At 45.0% G+C, this 24216-nt stretch overlaps 1 protein-coding gene across 1 annotated transcript; it reads left to right on the plus strand.

The window, feature by feature from the left end:
• Positions 1 to 16617: 16617 nt before the first annotated feature.
• Positions 16618 to 23596, plus strand: errfi1a (ERBB receptor feedback inhibitor 1a). Its single transcript, XM_080001530.1, has 4 exons — positions 16618 to 16743; positions 19979 to 20184; positions 20338 to 20426; positions 20654 to 23596. The coding sequence occupies exons 2-4, from the start codon at positions 20033 to 20035 to the stop codon at positions 21733 to 21735; spliced, it is 1323 nt and encodes a 440-aa protein (XP_079857656.1). The 5' UTR covers positions 16618 to 16743; positions 19979 to 20032; the 3' UTR covers positions 21736 to 23596.
• Positions 23597 to 24216: the final 620 nt, after the last annotated feature.

Consider the following 24216-nt stretch of genomic DNA (forward strand, 5'->3'; position numbering starts at 1 on the left):
CTCTCTCTTGCTCTCTCTCTCTCTCTCTCTCTCTCTCTCTCTCTCTCTCTCTCTCTCCCCCCCCTCTCTCTCTCTTCTGCACTGCACTGAGTGGGATTGTCTTCTAACCATGTGCTCTGCATTTCTCCCACCTCACAAAAAATGTACTCCAATTGGAGCGAGGACAAACTCCATCAGAAGATAAACAGACGGAAGGATCATATAGATGGAAGTGGGAGAATGTCTGAAATATTCCTGCTTGTGTCCTTATCCAACGTGGTCTCTCGGACGTCTCGCAGCTCTCTGATGTCAGTGGCTTCTCGTTGCAAAGGTTTGTTATTGGGTATTTTCTCAGCATTCCCCAAATTCACAAAGCTTCCCTCCGAACACTTCCAAAAAGATTTTTGTCCTCTAACCATCTGCTCTGCATTTCTCACATTGACGCGATGCTCTAATGTGCAGACGTCACTTCCGCCGGGGAGTTCAAGTGTCAAGAACAAATGGGGCATTTCTTCGAGTGTGTCTTCCTGCAAATCGATCCCTGTTGACTGTGCACCTGCAGCGCTTTCCCATAGCACTCGTCTTTCAAGACTGCTGCTGGACCGTTACAATTGTTTACAAGTTTTTTAATGTAAAGACGGCCACAAAATCGCAATAGGGATCAGAATCACTCAGTTTATTCCTCAATGTACATTTTCATATACAAGGAAATGGGCGCGTTTATTTACAGACAATTACCATTAAAAGCTTAACAATATGAAAAATAAAATAAAATAAAATAAAATAAAATAAAATAAAATAAAATAAAACATACACAAGTAGTCAATAATAAAAAGAATAGCCAAACACATAAAAATATAAAAGAAAATACAAAATCTGATTCTATGCTCAGAATAAATTATTGGTATAGGTATATAGGGTATAAATTATATAAATATAAATTCTTACTATGTACTTACTACGATATTACAGAGTCAATGAATTACATTTCAGGTCAGTATTTTAGCATTCATTTCCCTGTGTGTATGTGCTTTTTTGTGTCTGCGAGTGCATTTTTTCGTGTATTGGATCTAGCAAGTTAGTCTGACTATGCTACTCAATCTGACACACACACAATCAACAACGCACACACACACACCCACACACACACACGCACAAGCACACACACACACACACACACACACACACACACACACACACACACACACACACACACACAGTCGCGCGCGCACACACTTCCATGCGTACATGTCGACACCGCTTGAACCCCAGGGCAGAATGCCAGAGTTGGAGGAATGTGACCTTGTGACCTCGGCTCGCAGACTTCCACACAGAGGCCGAACGCTGCAGGAGGAGGCAGGAATAGCTCTGGTGTCTGGTAACCGGAGACACACTGTGTTTGTAAACCCTGGACGTACAACATACGCAGATAAATAACAGTGGGGCCGGCGTTGCACATGGACATGTATAGGCGTGCGGGTTGTAGAAACACATGTACCATGTCCAAAAGAGAGAGGAGGGGGCGTAGGATGGAAGGTTGGGGTGGAGGGGTATTTTAAGGGAAGGACCCGGCGCCTGTTAAAGGATCAGTAGGTAGATTTGATCCTGCACAGCACCGCGTTAACCTTGCAGCCACACATTTTTCTGCTTTCAGAATCCTGACTTTCCAGTTTGACTTTTCTTTTCTTTTTTTCTTTTTTTTTGATGCACGCCGAGCGGCGTGGGAGGAGCCGGACGAATCATGCAGCAGTGAAATCTCAAATTCAATTGCCCTTAAATTGTTGCGTAATGTGACTGTGAATATGCTTGTGAGCGAACAAAAAAAGAAATCAATCGGGGCACATGCGTATCTCATTGCGCACCTTTCCTCTTTGACGTCCCGCACACGTGCATTTATTTACATGCACCGCCGCAGGTGCAATTGGTTGCACAATAAACCCATGTGACCTTCCTTTCCAACATGCATGCAAGAGCAATCCAAGTCATGTGCCCGAGATAGATTGAAGATTAGCTTCAACAGACATGCTAAAGAGTGGATGAGGCTTTTCTCAGATCCGGAGCCAGGTCACCCTCATGGATGTTTAAAAACCATATAACTGTACAATAGGACTGTGTGATATATCCAATAATCAATATCATGGTATGAGACGAGGTATTGTCTGGGATTTGGGGAGTTTCATAATATTGTGATATGGTTAAATGATGTCTTTAAGGCTGCATTACAGTAAAGAAATGCAATGTTCTCATTGTTTCTAGCTGTTCTAATCAATGCCTCTACCCGATTGCTCATAAGATCCACATTACTAATGACTGTTTTTCAATTATCTCATGTGTGTAAATATCTTATGAAAGCATCCATTTTAGTCATTCTGTCAATATTGCCTAGCCTGTTCCAGCCTTTATGCACCGGAGATTTTCAGCAGAGAGTTCTGTAGGTGTACTTTTTATACCTTTACACAGACAGGCCGGGGATAGACTCCACCCTCTGGGCTAAGGGAACGCACATGGATACATCCGACAGATCAGGTCCAACCAGTCGGAGATGACGCGCTGCCAGAATCGCCCCAAGTCTACCCTGCAAAAGCCCTCTGCAAGCGTCACTTAGGAAGGAAAATAATGAACATTTTCACAGATAGGTCATTTACAGATGCCCTATTGGGCTCGGTCAAGGTCAACCTGGAATACAGTGCTTTAAAACACAAAATTCCATCTGCCCTCCCAGAAAGGAAACAAGAATTTGTCAATGTTCACAGAAAAATGTGAGAGACAAAAAACGTCTATGCGATAACTCTCATTCAAATCACATCCCTGCGTGAGCTCATAAAGCAGCCAAAAAAAAGAAAACATTGTAATTTTGACGCAAACACTTCGCTCTGGACATTGTGGAGCCTCTCGTCAGTGTGGTGCAGGTGCTTTATCTTTCCAGGTATACAGGTATACAGGTGCAAATTCTACCTGCGCCAGACGGACTGGTGCCAAGGGGCCATAAAATAATAAGGAAGGAGGTAATAAATCCCACCTGAGCTGACGGTGCAGAAACAGAGTCTGTTTAGTCGAGTCACAGATAAAAACACGCCAAACATATCCTCCACACTGTAGAAGAAGAGATTGGGTCGTATTATTGATATTTGAATTAAGCTACATTAAGCCATCATACACATTTTACCTGACAAGGTAAAACCACCGGCAATTGTATCAACACGTGCCCCCTTTGACCTTAATGCATTTATATTTTTTTTAATTTATATTTTGGGTCATTAATGTCGTGGACACACTGCACGACTTTCACGAGTGTTCAGATCTGTTCGCACTACACAACGTTCTGCCTTGCGATCCGGAATCTGGAAGTCGTTGTGGTTTCACGCTACATGACTGATCGTCTCCCACCAGGGGGAATCCCAGACGAGTCTGTCGGGTCTCAACCTCATTTTTTGTCACAAAAACACATGGGAAGAAGTGATACCATGCGCGGGGCAGGAATAGTTATTTTTTGATCCCTGATCACCGTAAAAAAAACAAACGAATAAAAGCAGAATTTCAATGACAACTATTTAACAAACCTAGAGAAGTAAAATAATACAGGTTTGTTGTGTGTTTCTGGCTGCTGCTCCGTGCACATCCGTCTCTCCTCTTATGTCTGCTGTCATTGGCTGGAGCTCGTTGATCAACTCCCGACTTGATCCCGACACGACCAGATATTAAATCTGTTCGATATCTCGGGAGCGTTAGCGAGCACTCGCATTGCGTCGTGAGCAGCTCACACCATGCGCTCGTCGCCCAACGGTGCGTGCTATGATTTACCTCCGATCTTGGGCTTTGCTCGGCGATTTCCAGATTTTTCATACCCTTAAAATTATCGCCATTGTGACATCCCATGACCCCCAGTGTCGGGTTCAATTTTCCAGATTTTTCTATTTGATTTGTAGCTCATTAAGTCTCGTTAACATCCTGTTTTTGGCCATTTCCCCACTTTAGTAATTCAATTAAGATTTCAAATTGATATCAATTTCCTTTGTCTTCTCACCACGGACAACACACGTCCTGCACCACAACTAAGATTTTTCATTATCGTAAATGATGTCCAGCAAGAGTGAAGGGTCTACAGGACAGTGGAAACCAGCCATGTTGTACAGTTTAGAGGCGGTGGCACTGACAAAATACAGGTGGCTGAACTGGAGGTGGCAGAGTTGAGGATCTTGACATTTTCATTGCAAGTGACAAGGACGGACAGAATCAAGAATGAGTGCATTAGAGGGACAGCTCAGGTTGGACAGTTTGGTGGAAAAGTGAGAGAGGCGAGATTGAGATGGTTTGGACACGTGTGTAGGAGAGATGACAGTTGCATTGGGAGAAGGATGCTGAGGATTGAGCTGTCAGGCAAGAGGAAAAGAGGAAGGCCAAAGAGAAGGTTTATGGATGTGGTGAGGGAGGACATGCAGGCGGTTGGTGTAAGGGAGGAAGATGCGCAGAACAGAAGGTATTGGAGGCAGAAGATCCACTGTGTTGACCCCTAACGGGAGCATCTCAAAGAAGAAGAAGAAGATCGTTAATGATGTTTTAGCCTCCTTAAGCCAGTTCATATTCAGCCTTCCAGAATATCCCCATATATTCTTATTTCGGACAAACAGAATATACTGTTGTAATCCACCTGGAGGGTACGCTCAGAAAGGACAGACAGGACCGTAGCTGGCGCTATTTGCTGCGTCGTACGAACAGGAGAGTCAAAAAACAAAAGCACTAATTAAGTCTTCACAAAAAAGGCATTGTATGTATAATGTTGCCACATTCATTTTTTCCCACCTAATTTGTTTGGTTGAGATGGATTTTCCAATCAAAAGACTGGTGGGTTTAATGGCAGTTTAATGGTTAAATTGGAACCTCAGTGACGTGACATCTGGAAGGTTGTATGGCTTTCCATTAAATTATTACATTTAAAAATGATTAATTCATTAAGTTATCCATTGCTCAGTCTTATTGATACGTTTGGGGGTGGCATTATAATGTACAGATATATTACATCAATTCAGGTCGCTCGCTGAGGGATGACACCGTCTCTATAGAAACAAGTGAAACAAACAATTACGGGAATTTGTATGACTATGAAACTAGAGGCTCAGATGGCGCAGCCGCACTCAATGCACTCGGTGGGAACGGAAGGAGTTCCGTGCACCAGTCACCCAATCCACCACGTCCTGTCTTCATAAGACATGTGTGGGCAGAGGGAGTTTAAAGTATGACAACGTTTTGATCCGTGCGCTCCAAAATGGCAAGCTCTGTAAACACGGAATTCACCGCAGAATTATTTTAACAAGCCAGTGGGTTTTTCATAAAGTAGGCGAGGTTGGAGGCGTCCACTGGCTCGTCACAGAGCGGATTTAGGTTTTATGTCTGCGCTGTGTGTAGTTTTCCCATGCCTTTGTTCACATTTCAGAAGAGGATGATGCATGGGAATCATTGTGAAATACATAAATGCATTCATAATAATAATAATTGAGTGATTGACTTATCTGCAACCGTTATCAGATATATTTATATAGATTAATTTGATTATATTAATAATATTTATTGATAATATTTATTTTCCCATTATGTTTCCCTTATCCTGGCAAAAATGTCCATATTTTGGACCGTCGCTTATTCGGAATATATTGTTATAATTATATTATAATGTAACATGCATCTTTTTTTATTTTTTATACATCTTTTACATCTTTATAATTTAAAGAACATTTTAAGGGCAAAAAATATTTTCAAATGTATTGTTTTTCCATTTGCTGTATTTGTATTCATACTAACTTGTTACTACAACATAACCTGCCGAGATAGCTGATCGTAACACAGTTGATGTATGCAGTGGGGATTATATAAGATGTTGTTCAGAACGAACCCCTCACTGACCATGTTGTCTTTGTTTTGTCATAGTAGGAGTGCAGGGTGGCTACACCACTCGGGGTGTGATCTAAAGCCCTTATCTCGCTGCCCACAGCAGGGCGGATGTTATCAGCTCGGCTCTAGTGTACGGTGCGGTGAAAAACACAGTGTACCAGGTCACACACACACACACACACACACACTGTCAATACATTGTGGACACAGTGAGACGTAAACAGGAAAGGGTCTGCCGTGGGGACATACGGCCACAAGGCGCAAAAACAAAACAAAAAAAAAATCCAGTCATAAACCACGAGTATTAAATGTCCTTAAGGGGCAGATTGCACGTTTTTTTTTTTTTTGTGATGTGTTGATTTTTCCCTGTCAGGTGAGTGCTTTCCCTTTCAGGAAGCAGAGTTTGTCTTGTTGCTGCCGAGTGCAGTCGTAAATGGAATGACTTACGGGCACACAGTGTGCAGATGACAGAGCAAATATAAACATCATATATATATGACTTTAGTTTAGTCGAGCGCTATAAAAAACATTACTCTAATTAGTGAGAACATCCGGTATCAAATGAAACAAAAAAACACAAAATAACCAAGGCTTGTCCTACATCTTATTATATTATAAAAATTGATGTACACTCTCACTGAAGCAATGGCTGCAGATGATGATGATGATTTTTATGACGACAAGCATGACTGGACACTTTCTTCCTCTTGATCATAAATAAGGATTTCTGTAATAGGGCATTCACTCACATCAAGCTGTCAGTTTCTAAACTGGCACTATTGCAGAATTTGGCGATTGTGAAAGCTGTTTTAAAGCGGTCCGGGTGAGTGTTTTCACAAAAATGACTAACATTTATTCTGCTTCACAAAACAGTTTTGCGGTGTTGTTTGTTAAAACTTTACTGTGGTGCAAGAATCCCCAAACCCCGGCCGGAATCGGGGCCAAAACACATCATATGTTACGCTCTAAGGGAAATTGCTTAATTGAATTGGCGCTCGTTGAACCCTTTGGGGCCTCTCTGTCTTTTTGGGCAGGCCCTCCCCCGCTCTCCTCGGGAGGCTGATTCGGGAGGTCCTGGAGGGAGGACAGACAGAACCTTGTCGCGGGTCCAGGCCCGTGTGCCAGCCGCAGCTCCGGAGTGAGTCAGGGCTTTGTGGTCAGTGTGGGCTGCTTCTCTCCCCATCTCACCCCGGTGACTACACCCTGATCCATCTTCCCTCAACTTCCCTCAATCCGCCCCCCCCCCCCCCCAATCCCACTCCACTCCCACTTTCCGTATGAATCACCCGGGGGAGAGATGAGAAACGATTAAGTGTTTGGCCCGGAGATTCTTCCTCATTTCAAAGCTGTGAATGTGCAAATGTCACCAATACTACACCAACCCGAAGACGCGATGACATAGCTGTGTTTGCCGAGCTGTGGCCGGGTGGCGTGAGAAATGCTCCTTACGTCACTTGGACACATGTGCCTGTGCAAAGGTCCAAGCAACACAAAAGGCCGGCGGACGGCAGGGAGTGGTGTATGTGCACTTTTTATTGTACGGTCGTATATGGTCCAGGCGTTGGGTGCCGGCCCGCACGTTGTCGGAGTCGAGGGCGAAGCGTACTGGGTCCTCTGGGCGTCCTCGGCTTGCTGCTGTCAGTGTGACGCAACCGAGAACAGCGCCACGGCGACTCGAAAGGGGCCTGTTCCTTCTCACGCGTCTGCGCTACCGAGCTCTGGTGTCGGTCCTCGCCTGACGTTATGCGTACCGCAGGTTCTAATCTCTGCCAAACATTTATAGACGGACCCATTTAGTCACGAACGCAACACAATGAGTTCCTTTTTCCAGTATCATTTTTGGGAAATATAATAAAAAGAGAGCACTACCGCATTGGCACTCATCGATTGTCATGTTGTGTGAAGGCGCTTTTAACAAATGCCAGAGATGAATGGAGAGGTTACTATTTCAATAAATAGCCTTCATCGTCATTCTTCTGAACTTGAATCAAAATAGTGGCATTAGAACCAAAACCGCTAAGGAACTGAATTATAAAAAAAACCCACAAACTGTGGACGCTCCCAGCACCCACTGATGTCTCTAAGTGCTATTTTTAAGCGTTCTTTTCCCAATCTGTGTTGTCAGGGCCCTCGCTGTGGCAGAGAAGAGACAGGGACGGGTACTGCTGCAGTTTTTAAAGCCTTAAAAGGGGATAATGAAATTGCTTGTCTTAAACAAACAAAAACATGACATTGACACACGAGGGAGAGATTTTCATCTAAATTTCCTATCAGCGAAGGAAACCTGCTCCACCTTTTGCCCAAGTAAATGTTGTTCTCCAAGATAGTGTTTTATAATTGATAGAATATTCCACCCATGGAACTAGAGGAAGACTGGAGGAAGTGGAGCTGTTGTTTTCATGCCAGCGGGCTGGGTGCTTCCCGATACGAGGACGAGAGGAGATAGCACTGTGAAGGGGAGGGAGGGATGGAGGGACGGAGGGATGGAGGGATGGAGGGGTGGATGGATGGATGGTGGCTTGGAGCACTTTCAATGACTTGCAAGCTTATCTTGCCCTGGCTTGGTATGCGTCCACTAGTTAGAGCTCAGCAGAGTGCTCTCTCTCTCTCTCTCTCTCTCTCTCTCTTTCTCTCTCTCTCGCTCTCTCTCTCTCTCTCTCTCTTGCTCTCCCCCCCTCTCTGTTACAAATCTGCCGTAAACACAGTGCGATACCACCAGTTAACACACGGGACCATGTGGACAAGCATTTACAACCTCTCCCTCAAAACACCAACGACGCCACGAACACTTTTAGGAACTTGCGCTATTTACTATGGACAGATTGGTATTTGCATTTTCATTTTAAACGCCATCTTAAAGTACTACACTTTAAGTTTTCACGAGAGCAGCCATAGTAAAGCGTGCCCAACAAGCAAGATTTCACATGACTTCAAACTTGATTTCAGGTGCACTTGAGTTCTGTGCTGGCAGAACTTATTCAATTCTATTCGACATGACTGTTTTGAAAAGCTATTTCTTTATAAGTTTGAGCAATGAGTCCTCGTGTCATTCTCTGTATGTGTATCTCTCGCTCAGAATGGGGTAAAAAAAAAAGAAAAGAAAAAATCACTCCTGTCTGCATCAAACGTGTAATTGTGCCAAAGTTTTCTTCACAGTCTGATTCCATCCCCTACTTCCACTCCATTTGAAGTCGCATATTTTCAGTTCAGTGTCAAATTTGAACAAACATTTGGCGACAGGCTGTCTCCCCGTCTGCCCGTCACGTGCGCCTGTCTCTCTCCCGCTCGCTCTTTTATGATGCACCGAGCCCGTCTGTGGGAAAAGGCGTCTGTGCGTGCGGCGGGACTGAATGTAAACACAGAGGTCTCCTCCTCCAGCTCCTGCCTGTGGCGGAGGAGCGGATGTGATGAGTTGAGGGATGATGGGACCAGACGGCCGGTGTGTAGTCGGGATGTCTCGGCTCATCCGACCAAATTAAACCGGCTTCAGAGCCGCAAACATCTGGTGAAACGTGCAAACGAACGCTAACCTGCACGTTGAGACCTAAAGGTGTTCTTTTTCTAGATTTCAGGTAGCTCAGGAACAAATTAAACGAGGAGAAGACACACAGACTCCCAGTGTTGACTCTTTCATCCGATTTCCCCGAAATCATGAAAAATGCAAGTTTATAAACACACTCAATTCATTTGGAAAAAGAAATAACCCTCCCATTGTTGAGTTAATAAAAATTAAAACAAATTTAGCATCATAAATCGGGTCCCAGGCCAGTCTATGGCAACAACACCGGCGCCTATCATTGCAAATTAATTTTCTGAGTTGATTTTGTTGTGTTTGGTTGGCGCTCAGGGAATATATTCAATATATATAGATATATCTATATATATTTGAGAGTCACAGTTATTCCCACTCATAGTTTAGCCCTTATTGATGGAGTATTTGGGCCCCCCGGCAGGTGGAGGTCCAGGTCCAGTATCAGAGCCCCGTGCTGAGCAGGGTGGAGGCATGAGCGTTAATTATACTATACTGAAATCCAGTGAGCACTTTATTAACTTAGACAAAGACAAAGAGCTGAAGTGAGAAACCATCTGTATTTTCTTGCAGGTTCTTCTTATATAGAGAGTGACTGGGTCAGCCCAAGTTAGAAACGATGGCGATCTTGACCAGAGCCACAAACAGGCATGATGTTTCTTACCCTCCTTGCCACCATGGCTATTTAAAGACAATCCTTTGGTTAAAGCAGCCTGAGGTCAGAAAAAGCGAGACGCATCGTAGGTGTGGGATCTCTATGAAGACTTTACGTCTTCATAAATAGTATATACAGTATATAAACACATTTGTATTTGCTTTTGTTCAGGGTTCAGGAATGGACTACAAATGCATTTAATAATGGAGTTACCGTGAAGGAAAAAACCAAGGTTTTAAAAATAATTTTTCGTGTCTTGATCTCATGCGCGCATGTGCTTATTTTGGCACAAGGTGCTGTTGGTTTATGTTCCTGTCTGTGTATAGCCTACAGCCAGGTCTGTTCTTTAACTTGATGTCTAGGTAACAAGTTGTGCCCTGTGCGGAAACCTCCCTCCCGCCCACACCTCCAGGCGCTGCTGGCCCCGGGTGGCTCCTTGGCTCATCCACTTCCTGCTGAGAGGACGCCGTCTCTTAGGTTGGCTCCCTGGAAGCCAGAAAAGGAATCAAGGATAAGCTGAAGAATTCTGTGGAAATCACACACCTTGAACCCCGAATTTAGCCAGTGATAGTGACTTGCTCTATAGCAGGCACTTTAGAGAGAGACGATCTCTCCTGGAAGTACAATGATTCCTAACGACAAAGTCAGATAAATGCCTCAGGAGCCTTTTCACTGCGTCCTTTCAGAGCTCGCTCTGTGTCTTTTTGCGCCACTTGTCGTGTAATTAAAAATGGGATGTTAAGCAGAGGCAATAAGCCATTCGTTTTCTTGGCCGCAGTGCCAGCGGCACACGGTGAAGATAATTATTGCCTATATTTAAACCCTCCATGTTCTTTCCTTTCAGAGTCGAATTTACAAAATGTGCTGCAATTTTAGTGACAATCAAACGAGGCTTGTCTTAGGAATACTCTGATATAAAAAAAAGGTTTCATGTATTTGGAATACTTAAAAGTATGTTAACTATTTTGTTTTTGGCACACTATATAACACATTGAATCACTATCTAATAGGCCTGTGTTCATTTGATAAACACACAGGTAAAGGTGCGTCTGCTTTGTGAACATTGTTCATTTTCACAAATTCAAGTAAGTCAGCTGATACAAGATGCGGAAGGATTTCTATTTGTTCATCTGCTTTGCCTATTAGTACATAGCCTGGAGGTTCTCATAGTACTTATACCCTTGTGATTGGGTTCAGGTGAGACTGTGCATTTCCACCCACGCACAAATCTCTCCCCGGAGCGCAATGTTTTGCCCCGAAAAAAATGCATCCCCACAGCTGGCCCGCTGGCGGGGAGATGGAAAAACAGAGTGGGACACACATCTGCATTCTCCTGCACCGATAGCCTCGGCTCATTAAAAGCCTTGTGAGCAGTGAGCCAGAGCGGCTCTGGTGCGAGGAATTAATGTGGCCCGGGACCAGATCAGGTTGCCTGGCTGACTTCATGAGAAGCCCTAATTCCACTGGTGAGTGGAACAAAAGGCCCTGACAAGGCACATGCTCTGCCCTGGGTGAGTCAGTCCCTGTCATCAGGTATGGTGATGCGCACACACTCACAAACATGCTTGCACACACGCACACACATACACATTGGTATATGCATGAACACACAAGCGCCCACATCCACCCCCACACACACACACACACACACACACACATACACAGACATCTCACACCACACACACACACATACAGCACGCACGCACGCACGCACACACACGCGCGCGCACGCGCGCACACACACACACACACACACAGACAAGGAAACACATTGAGTAAATCTCTTTGCCCAGATTTATTTCAGCTCTTCTGTGGCCGTCACTGTATTCCTCATTGAACATGTGTTTTAGTCTCTTTGTGCGCTACCTGAGGATCAGCGCTTTAAAAAAAAATAGTTTTACCTTGTAGATATTGATGTATGACTTAATGCGTAAGCAGTGCCCCTTTGAAAGGCAAGGCCCTTCATCTCCAGGGCGAATACAACATCTGAAATTTTTATCAGTAAAGCCGGGGGCTTGAGTCCTTGGACATCTCTGTTTTCGCTAAAATCTCCCCATGAGGGACGCTGAACCAGGAATTGTAGGATGGAGTCGAATCCCCAAGCCCCAGTTGTAACTTCGGATTAATAGATTGATAGATTCAAGGAAGTTCCAACCTCCTCTTCAGAGACGGCAGAAAAACCTGGGATGCTCATCGCCCTGCCAGAAACTCCTTTTGTAACTGAAATACAATCCCATGCTTTATTCTAGACTTTTTTGTGGTAGATTATTGAACATTGGTATTGTTGTTAAACGTACATATTGAAAAAAAAAAAAGTTAATACACACAAAGATTTGTGGAATTCCAGATTCTAGGCACAGTATGGATCGGGCCTCAGTGTTGAGTTGCCTTGCAGGGTTTAACTTGTAAACTGGATCCGAGACATGTAATGAGAGAGTGTCCCGTGTGACATTCCCAGTCACACCACAGCTGCCTTTCTCACAGTGTCTCCCCAAACATCAGCCACAGATGTGTGTGTGTGTGTGTGTGTGTGTGTGTGTGTGTGTGCGCGCGCGCGCGTGGTGCGTGTGTGTGTGTGTGTGTGTGTGTGTGTGGGTGTGTGTGTGTGTGTGTGTGTGTGTGTGTGTGTGTGTGTGTGTGTGTGTGTGTGTGTGTGTGAGAGAGAGAGCGTGAGAGGGAGAGAAGTAATGAACGGTCAACTCATACTATCAACAACTCCCCCGAATCCTAAGCGCAATTTAAACGATGAGTAAACCACCGATAACTGTGTCCAAATGAGTCCGCTACCACAATTTCTCCGCGTCTGAGACAGTCATGGTGCGGGCCGGTCGCTGCCTCAGATTTCCTCTGGGCTGAATATTTAGGGCCTGAAGCTTAAACACACCCTTCCATCATCAATGGGGACTGTGTTGCTCCACCCAGCACAAGGCTGTGGCCGAGCTTGAATAAATTAACACAACAATGATGCAACGATGACTCCTTATTGCTGCCTTTGATTATATCATCCACCCAAAGAGAAGCGGCATACCTGCATGTGGGCGACTTACGCTCAAATCCAACTCAGTTTCCGAGAAATCTTCGTATAATTAAAGGAAGTGATTAATAAGCGAGGCAGCCGGGGGACTATTCAGAGCGCTGTACGGCTAACAGCTCGGGAGTGTTGTAATATGGTCATATTTACATTTTAGCTCGGGCTGACGGCTTGTTGCCTAGGGATTTGTGTTTTGTTTCCAAGACAGGAGCCAAGTGTGTGCGGGTCTGCCAGACAGAACCACTATCCAGCCATAATACAAGGAGATGTGTCAGAGCGGGGCCGAGGCTGCGGCTTTCAAAGCTGGACCCACTTAACTCACAATTCCTCCGCGGTGCGGTTCCCCGAGAAAAGAGCACAGCAATACTGTTAATTCAGTGAAAGGTATGTCCTTTGTGTTGTTGGGTGTATTACCAATTTCAACGAATACAACAGTCAGTCAATCCCAACCCATGCTGCTGACCCTTGACGTCATCCCGAACAAAGAGTTAAACCTTTTGCTTGTGCCTTTATCTCGGGTTGAACTTTGAGCGCAGGCTGGGTATGCACTCCTCACTTAATTACCTCAGCTCTCAGAGGTCATCAACCTGCTGACCTCAGGAGCAAATTAATCATTCACACTAATGATTCCTGAGTCTTGTTCTGTTTCCTACCCCGCCCCATCCTTCCTGTTAGTGAGACAGCCATGGAAATCAGCTGATTTAAAGCAGCCTTTCCGCTGGAGCGTCGACCCAAACCGTGGAAATCCCTTCGGGCCCCGAGTGCTACACGGAGGTGTCCGTTTTCATTTTCCATGTTTTTGAGTCCGTCTGAGTCATCAACAAAGTAAAAAGCAGACGTTTTCCTGAAAAGGATTACTACTACCATACTACGGCGACAGAACACCGTTCATGTGCTCTTTTTTTCCTCTGAATAGCGCCTTCTTTATAAGGAACTTCCTGCGGGTTATGATGTCACTCGCACAGCACACGAGGTAGACAAAGTGGGCGGAGGCTCCGCACGGGGGGCCCGATCTACTTTTGAACCAAAAGAATGTTTTTGGTCTCTTTAGAGTTCAAGTTCAAGAGATTATTCGTCACATACATATACATATGGTCATACATATATGCAGTGAAATGTCATGACGCCCGGTGATTACGCACAATAAGCTCTATAAGCTCTAAAAATACTAAAAAATGCCAAAATGTGCGTAATCGACACAAGGTGCTGGCGCAGGAAGCCGCAAGGGGAGGCGCCACAATCACGATTCTGGGTTCTATAATGATATAATAGAATTAATTGACTGTGTTGTATTAAATATACATTTAAATCCTCCTAAATGAAACTTACCTGAACTTTCGTACCTCCAGCACTTACCTCACAGAGTAGAAGTCCTGGCTATTAAAATTGCCAACCTTGCATCAGTAATAACATGAAAAATTTCAATAAAAGTAAAAGGTGGACCGGAGGGGAAGGAGAGGATTCACAACAGGTTGAGCTATTGTTTTGGTTAAAATAAGTCATCCCCCATGTCTGGTAAAGTTCACAATCAAAGACTTTTTTCATTTCATTTTATCTTTTACCACCCTTTCATTTAACCTTATTGAATATGACTATGATAAAGTGTCTGTTTACACTACACCTTTGTATTTTCAGATTTTACATTTATGTAAGTGTTGCCTGCACCATCAACAAGCTTGTATTCCTGATATTCAAATTCACTTTGAATAAAAAACACAGACACAACAAGATGCACACGCACGCACGCACGCACGCACGCACGCACGCACGCACACATGCAATTACTGTGGATGTGTGTTTGTGTGTCTATGTATGTGTGTGTGTGTGTGTGTGTGTGTGTGTGTGTGTGTGTGTGTGTGTGTGTGTGTGTGTGTGTGTGTGTGTGTGTGTGTATGCTCCTTCACTGCTGTTCACAACTGGCCGGTTGGAATCTGAAAAATGTGCTTGAAATTATTAAGGGGGATTAGAAAAGCCCTGCTCCACGCCAGGGCCAATGGGGTCGGGGGGGCCAAGGCAATCCATGGGGGATTTACCAAGTCCAGCACAAGAACACTCTGTTCCCTCCATATACCTCTGGTTTCTGCCACAACTGAGTCAACACTGTTTGTAGCCTTTGTGTTGCGGTGTTTGGTTAGCACGTATGTCACAGGTGGGTTTGTTTAGTCAGGTTAGGTCAGGCGACAGTAAAAACAACACCACTTACCACCCAACTCGGCCGGGTGACAAAATGGAGAGTTTGAGTGATTACCATGTCTCAGAAGTTATTGTCCTCGAGGTGGAAGATGTATAATTTTGTGTCTGGACGCCAAGACATGACCAAAGAAATCTTTGAAACTTGTTTATTTTCTCTTTTTTTTTTAAATGTAGATATGGATATCTATTCAGGCCAGTAGAGAACAGACTGAACTACAGAGACAATGCACAATGATCTGATAAGAGTACGACTGGCGATGTGGGCTACATTCACTTACCAGCACAAAACCGTGGTTAGACTGTGATAATGAGGTTTTTTGTTTTCTGTCCCTGCCTTCTTAAGTTCACTTGAGCCATCCCTGTTTATGTCTCCCCTTAAACTTGTGCAATTATTTATCCCACCGTCAGGACTGTTTCTCTTTACAAACCTTCTCCCGAAAACACTTTTTTTTAAGGTACTGTAAAAGAAAAACAGAATGGTATCTCTGACCTAATCTGCTGGTTATCTTTGTACACAGTAACCTACTGTATTTACTGATAATGGTGTTGATTGTTGAGTTAAAGGTCTACATGCAAACATACCAGTGTACCAGTGTTGAGGAGGCAACCCTGCACGGCTGCACTAGAGCTCCAGCATCGAGTGCATCAAACTTCTCCAGGCAATTTCAAATAGACAATTCCAAATGCATTCAGTTGTGCTCGTGCCATCTTACTTATTCCAATAGACTGTTTAGCTGGCTGTGGCTAGTTGGTTCGACTACTACTGACAAAATGCACTAATTGTAGACCCCGAGGAGAAAAGCTTCTGCTAAATGATGTAATGAAATATAATGCAAAGCAATGCAATGTAGAACAGAACGATCTTGATCATCTAGCAACATGTTCTGTTACCACCCCCACTGTGCTCATAGAGGCAGGTTAACAGATCGGGTGCAGAAACTCTGATTGTATGACATGCATGCTACAGTTTTAGGAACCGTGCATACATCTCCAGATTGCAACCCGCCATCCACTTACATGGCATGTATAGACATACATATCAAACGAGAAAAAGAAATCACGAATAATACAATCAACAGACGAACTTGCAAACAAAGACATACATATATCGCTCCATCAAATATTTCCGCAAATCCTATTCATACCTTCATTTGTGTTCATTTGACCCTATATAATGGGCGACTCGTGACACGGGAGCCCCTCGTCGCGGGGAGCCGCTCTGGCAACGCGACACTGTCCCTTTAAGGGGGAGGAGTGGGCGCGGCCCGCGTCGCTGGCGGTCGCTGGCGGAGCTTAAAAGGCCCCCAGCTCACAACAACACTCCTAATCTCATAGTGACACGTTGTGCCCTCCGCGCCGGGGGCCGCTCGCACGCACCGCGGAGCCCGCAGCGACGACCGGGAGATCGTTCCATTTTCGTTCGATTAATGGCAGAAGGGGACGGCGGGTGAAGGCATCGGAGTCACTTCGGTGAGTCGACCAAGACGACGAGGCGACCCAACGAGTGCATGCAAAGAGTGGGGAGTTCCGGACAATTCCCACCCCGCACAACTCTATAAAGTGATATTCTTGTATTTGTTTTATCCGGAAGTCGCTCTGATTCATATTTTGGTTGGTTCATCATTTCCCAGACCTGCGTGTGTGTCTGTGTGTGTGTGTGAGTGTGTCTGTGTGTGTGTGTGTGCGTGCGTGTGAGTGTGGTAGTGAGTCACCGGCTCCCAGCGCTTTTAACCATTATTATCTCAATCCGGTAAAGCGAGGGGGTGTGTGGCGGGTTGCACCACAGGTAGAGCGGGTATGGTTGCTCGGAAACCGCTGCGGGGGGTGACGCTGTAGGCGGGGTGCGAACCTCTCCCGCGAGGTGTGGGTGTACCTGATCCGTCCGGGGCGGAGGGGGGGGGGAACACACACCCCACCGATGCCCCGCTTCTCCACCTCGCCACCAGGACCGAGCCGCCGCCGTGATGCGCTTGGCTTTTTCCACTCAGAAATTCAGCTGGTTGTTGGAACCACCACCGTATACATTTTTGAATGTTGATGTTTTGCTGGTATTATAGGGGCTGTGGTGGAGGGGAGGAAAAAAAATAAAAAATACATCTAATATCGCGATGTTGTGACGCCTCTATCGACTACTTGACGCGGTTTCGCGATATTTACACGCGGGGTGTTTGAGAAACAAGCGTGAGTAATGTGGATATTCCAACCAAGCAGCTGAATAGAAGGTCTAAAGCAAAAAAAACAAAACTGCAAGACTTCAAAACATTTAACCATATCGCGATGTCACAGTCTCCTATCGGGATATTGTTATTACGTCTCTACATCGCCCAGGCTTAGTACTAGTATATATTGTGTATAGGGAGTAATGCAGTTTTTGCTGAGTTGCATGGTGCCGGTCCCTTCTAGCCATAGACCTGTTCTTAAAAACATTTTGTCCTGAATTTATGTCATGACAACACATCTCATTATGTCATTAAGCAGACGCTTTTGTCCAAAGAGAAGCGAGGAGGCTGGTAGTATCCCTGTCTTGCTCCTTGGTGTTAGATTTCTCCTATCAACTGATCAATCGACTTTGGTTCCACATTCGCCATCGACCAACACTTGTTTAACTTTGTCGAAATGTCGGCCCAAACAGACACGGGCGCTCTCAACCGCTTGGCAGGAGCGCTCAACTCAAAATGAACCATGTGGCCCTGTGGTGTTATTCGGTTTAACGTTAAAATGTGAAAGCAGATTTCATTGAGAGCAACTCGTACTTTGGTGCACCTACTTTTACTCAAACCCACGTTAATGGATGTACAACTCCGGAGCCCTCCACCCGCCGCCGACCACAACCTATGAACCTATGAACTTGATCTGTCCCCGACTGTTTTCCTCGAGCTGTTTGTTAGTCCCTCCGTATCCAGATGGTCAGAGGACAAATTCCACCCAACCCACACGGTGCTGAAAGCCCAGGCGTAACGAAAAAAGGGGCCCATATTTAGATGTCCGGGTACCCCACCAAAGCTCTGAAATGAGATGCTTACGGATTCATCCTTAAGAGGGTTAATGCTCTCCATGGCTACACATCATTTGTTTAATCCTGTTGCCTGTAAATGCTCCCATGGTTAACTGCCAGGGTGATCTCTTTGCACCTGTTGTGAGAGGAAGCGCAAGACCCTCGGGGTTCATTATCGAGGATCACGTTGCCTCCCATCACCAGCAAGCAGAACCGGTGGCCCCAAACGAGGGGGAGTGGGGGGGGGGACTTGGATGCCTTGTTGGGCGATTTGGCTCCGACCGACGTCCCATTCTTGTTGTTTTAGAGCTTTGTTTCTCGCCATCTGTCTGGGCTTTACAGAAGCATGGACCCGCTCTAGCGGTGTGTCCTGGCAGAGAACAAGGGGCCGCGCTCCCCTCAATCATCAGTGCTGCTTTATTAGCGGGACAGCATTTGCACGCACCTCATTTGTGGTGCAGGGATAATCATCGAACTAATGCGTAACCATCAAACAATGCACACGATGGCCTGCATTTGGTTATATAAGATTAGTACTGACAAACATGTCTACTTTGGAAAAAAGACATCAATACATGAAACGTTGTCATGGTTTCTCATAAATATGTGTGGCCCTAAAACTACTTCTTATAACTATGCTGGATTATATTTTACAAGGTGTGTGTGTGTGTGTGTGTGTGTGTGTGTGTGTGTGTGTGTGTGTGTGTGTGTGTGTGTGTGTGTGTGTGTGTGTGTGTGTGTGTGTGTGTGTGTGTGTGTGTGTGTGTGTGTGTGTGTGTGTGTATGTGATTTCTTTGCAGCTCATTGATGTTGGCTGTGAACAAAAATGTGAATGTGTTTCTCAATTTCCCTCTCAGAACAGTGCATGGGTTGTTTACTTAGACCTGATGCACATTTGACATGACAGGAACATCCAGGTCATCTAACATGTGGCCCGATTGCAACACCGGCGCTAACTGCGCGTGTGTGCGTGCGTGTGTGCGTGTGCGTGTGTGTGTGTGTGTGTGTGTGTGTGAAGGCTGTGTTGTGCAATTACTTGTCTAGGAGCCAACATCTATTGGTCCGTAATATCAAATTAGTTCAACTGCATTAAGATAAAACGTTTAATGGTTCTGAAGATTCTATTCGGCTGAAGTTTATGCGCAAGCTACTGGTCAAGGGCAGGTGCTGAATAAAAGTTAACTTGGAGGGAAAAGCTGTTCGGGGGGAGGGAGAGAGAGGGAGGGGGCGGGTGTGAAAGTGTGCGTACTCTGTTAGCTCTGCATTGCAGGCTACTTGGCCATGTTTCCACTGAAAATGTCTTTTTACAGCCTTGCACATATTGTACCATCATTGGCCACCGCTGGCCATAGCATTTTCATCTGGCAAAGTGCTGTTTTTGGAGTTCCACCTTTTGTAAGCGCTTGCCATTCCTTTGTCAGAAGAACCAGAGAGAATGTTGCTTCGTGTGAGGAGGGGGTCTGCTTTTGGTACTCTATTGTAATAGCATTGTTTATTTGATATTGTTATTTATTTAGAATTCTACATTTGTTTGCTGAAGTTTGCCTCCTCTGCTATGAAATTAAAGAAATGTTTAGCTTCATCAAAGACCTTGGCCATGGTTTTAGGGGGAATTTTTTTTTTTTTTTTTTTTTTTTTTTTTGCCCACTTGATGTCACATTGCTAGCATTTCTGGCTTTGATTCATGTTCTTTTCATGGCCGTGTTGCAGGTAAACGGGAGGTAGAAGCAGCCGGCCAGGCGATCAGAGTGTTTCCTGGCTTTGATGCGGCCCGATTGTGTCTGGAGCATGTCCACAACAGGCCTGACTGCCCAGGAGATCTTCTTTCCCACAGAAAGCCCCTTCTTCCAGGGCAGCTACTGTCACACCATGGCTAGATCCAAACCCTCATGGAGCAATCACCATGGCCTGGAGAAGTGAGTACCTTGATTGCCTCCACATGTTTTATAACCCGACGTTGACAAAGGAGTTACCGAATAGCATGTAACGCAACTCCGCTTTTCGACAGTTTTCAGCTCCCCAGAAAGGGATTCAATTTGAGACTGATGTTGTACTATGTGTTATAACAGCTTGTACTTCAGTATGGATCCTCCACGTGGGGACCAGAGCTTCATCTCCCAGCAACACGTGTCACAGACACATTCACGGACTGTTGAGAGTAAGTTTTAAGAGTAAGACTCTACCCACTGATCCTTTACGAATAACATCAGCACTGAACTTCCCTATGCTTGAAACACAGGCTTCTACAACTGCATCGCTGTGATTGTTCTTTAAAAAATAAAATAAAAAAAAAATCCCTTTTTTTTTTTTTTTTAATTTGTGTAAGTATATAGTACACAGTCGATATAATGTTGCTCACACTCTTCCCCCTCTCCCTTCTGACAGGACAGAAACACAGCCCATGCACACAGAGGTTGCCCCATAAGAAATCCAGGCCTGCCGACCTCTCCTTGTCTTTCAGTGCAGAACCGTCGATCCCGAGCCCTGCCGATGACGACCAGGTGGTCCCATCATTCCAGAGGCTGTCTGTGCACGAGCGCAGCAGTCCGCCCCAGACACCGGGCAGATGCTCAAAACCCCTGCCACCTCTCCCTACGCAATCAGCCCTCACCCCCGAGCAGGCCGTAGACGACGAGGTGGAATTTTTCACCAGCTCGGATGACAGCCGCTGCCTGGTGCCTAATCAGTGTTCCAAATCCTCTTCCTTCCGATACGGAGTCCCCGTTCGAAGGAGCTTCCGGGACTATGGGAAAATTAATTATGCCTACTTTGAAGGTCCAACGGGGAAACAAAGGCCACAGCAGGAGGCTCTCCTGGGGCAGCAAACCCTGGAGCCGCCTGAGCCTCCGGCGGTGGTTTGTCACAGACAGCAAGACAAGGCTCAGAGGAAACTACGACGTTCTCACTCTGGCCCGGCCGGTTCCTTTAACAAACCTGCATTGCTGCGTCTATCATGCCATAACCGCCACACCCATGGCATGGATAAACCAGAGGTACCACCCCCTATACCGCCACGGCCCAGCAAGATCGTGGACTACCGCCGCTGGTCAGCGGAGGTTTCGTCTGGTGCTTACAGTGATGAAGACCGACCCCCGAAAGTGCCTCCGAGGGAACCTTTGTCGAGGAGCAGCTCACGCACACCCAGTCCCAAAAGTCTCCCCACGTACACCAACGGGGTGATGCCCCCGACCCGAAGCTTTGCCCCAGACCCTAATTATGTGAGCTGCCGGGGTTTACAAAGACAAAACAGTGAGGGCTCCCCTTGCATCCTACCTGTGATCGAGAAGGGTCGGCAGGCCAGCACCACACACTACCTCCTGCTGCCACAGCGGCCTGCTTACCTGGACACGCCTTGTGTCGAGAAGTTCCAGCGGGTCGTTGACAGCCCCCCGGGCCACAGTGGAGAGGCATCGGACTCAGACTGGCATTGCCCAAACAGGAGGCGTCAACATGTGGATCTAGTTTGAAGAGATGTCGTTTTGTCAAGTCTAGTTGGGAGAGGACTCTTGTTTACATGAGTGACAACCACTGGGCAGAGCGGTGATTACTGGACACTTAACGCCCCTCAAACTGCTGCTTAACTGTATTTTCTTTTTTTTACCCCTCTGTATTCTGAAAACATAGGGTATGTGTGCACTGTATGCAGTTACTGGAAAGCATTGGATGGCAATTACAACCGAGAGATGATTAACCTAAATGCTGCGTCTCAGGCTGAGTATGGGTAAAGTGTGATTGTTGTTTTTTTTTTTTTTAATGAATATTATTTCACCATATTCAATATTGTACTGTTCAGCTAATGTGGTGCAGTTAAAAGGTACAAACTGGATTTGGACCTTGTGTTCTCAGTGTTTTCATGTTTGGTAGGAGGATGTTTGTGAGAAGCCTTAAGCTTTTTGACATTGCTTTTGTATCTGTTGTGGGACAAAAGGTCAGTAAAGCAACCATATATCACTTAACGTATCTATGAAGCTTAAATACGAGGCTGTATTTTCATGTCTGACGAAATGAAGGATGCTGTAATGCAAATGTCCACCCTCATGCCTGCCTTACACAGGCCACTATTTTTTTAATTTTTTTTTGTTATTTGTGTTTCCCACACACACCATCGACATTTTCTACTAGTTGATGGATATATTTTTGGTAGCTACGCATGTCAGTGGAATGTCTAGTGCAGCTTACTTTGGTGAACTTATTTGTTTTTGTTGTGTATGTGTGTGCTGGCATGTTTGTGCATACATGCATGTGAATGACATGTGCTGTTCTGGTCATACCGTATAGAATGACTGTCTACATTTTGTAGAATTATAGTTAACAATATTTGTTACCAGGCTGTACGACCTCCTCACGTGTACACTTGTATTACTTTCTCTCAGCGTCCAGGTCAGCTTTGTTCCACAGCAGTGGCCTCTTCAACATGTGTGTGTGTGTGTGTGTGCATGCACGCTGTCCTAACTTACTGGACCATGTCAAAGAGTGCGGTAGCTCATTTTTTTTGGTCAAGCTGTGAGTCATTGCTCAGTAATAATTTGCCTCAACTACTACCTCCCTTGATACTCCCTAGATATAACATTACTAATGTGTCAACTGCATTTGGGTCACATTCTAAATTTTCCAATCCCCATAGAAGATAGGGTATGATGAGCTACCTACCAATCAAAGAACAAACCAATAAAAAATGCCCCTCCAACATTGTAATTAGAATGTCTACGTCGCAGAGTCAAAGGGTGCTGTTTCAGACCAATATATTAGGTTTAACATATGGTCTTTGTCTGTAATTATGTATCATGGATGACAGAGATGTTGTGTTTACCTGATAAAGACCGTGCAGGGCTCAGCAAAGTGCCACAGACTTTCTTGTTCTGCTCATGCATTCCTGCCGTACATGATTGCAGTGGGTGTGGTTTGTGAGACTTTGGCTGCAGGCAGCCAGTAAACTACATGGTTTTTATTGTTATAGGTGATTCAAGAACCCTGTAGGATGATATAGTTAAATGTAGCACATGCATTGAAGTAACCCTGGGTGTAGAACAAGGTGTTCAGGATGGAAAACACATCAACGCTAAAGGTCAAAACGGTCATTGAAGTATACTCACGCTCTCTCCTTCCTGATTGCAAATGTTGTTTTGATGTCTGAAAAACCCGTTTACATTATAACTCTGATTTTAATTTTTTTTTTTTTTTTTTTTTTTTTTGTGAATCTTAATATATTGACATGTCTTATTAGAAATAATACAAAAACAAATGAAGATTTCAGTAGTTCATCAAGAATAACCTGACATTCTCTGCTGTGGTAATAACATGCACTGGGAGAGTATGGTGTGTACAGTATTTAACTAATGTGTTATGTATAGTTGATCTATCTATAGTCTTTAAAAAGAAAATAAAACAACTTATTTATGACAATTTGATGTAGCGATGTCTTCATTTTTTCCGCCCCAATTTGTCAAGAATCTTGTGATTCAGCTGTCGGGACTACTCCGCTGCCCACACACCCCTATGCTGTGATTATTCTGATTATTATGACTGGCCACTATCCAGCAACAGGACAGGAGAGCGACTTGAACAGATAGCCAAACAGGTATATACTACCTTCCACTTCCTGGTTATACTCAGGCTTTTACACTCATCCAGGTCCAGGTTCAGTGTTTTACAGCGGCTGGGAGTGCCGTGTTCTTGACTTTTGCCCGTGTGGCTGGAAATGGATCTGCAACTCCACTGTGTGGATTCTTCCACAGTAACATTCCCTCAAGAAATGCAGTAAACCTTCCTGTCTTTTGTGTTATGATAATATTTGATTGCATACGTCCTCTCAACGGAGCAAAAAAAGTGACTGATCTATCTAGGTCACCGGCAAACCCTTTTACCTGGTTTAATTTTGGGTTACGCTGCTAGGCAACAGCATGGCTGGTGACTATGGCAACAGTGACAAGGGCTGCATATTTAAGCAA

The sequence above is a fragment of the Zeus faber genome (genome assembly GCF_960531495.2).
Source record: "Zeus faber genome assembly, chromosome: 5".
NCBI classification, from domain to species: domain Eukaryota; kingdom Metazoa; phylum Chordata; class Actinopteri; order Zeiformes; family Zeidae; genus Zeus; species Zeus faber.

Coding starts and splice junctions, on each gene's coding strand:
- errfi1a (XM_080001530.1), top strand. CDS start 20,033: ATGCGGCCCGATTGTGTCTGGAGCATGTCCACAACAGGCCTGACTGCC. Junction 20,185..20,337: donor AATCACCATGGCCTGGAGAA/GTGAGTACCTTG, acceptor GTGTTATAACAG/CTTGTACTTCAGTATGGATC. Junction 20,427..20,653: donor ACATTCACGGACTGTTGAGA/GTAAGTTTTAAG, acceptor CCCTTCTGACAG/GACAGAAACACAGCCCATGC.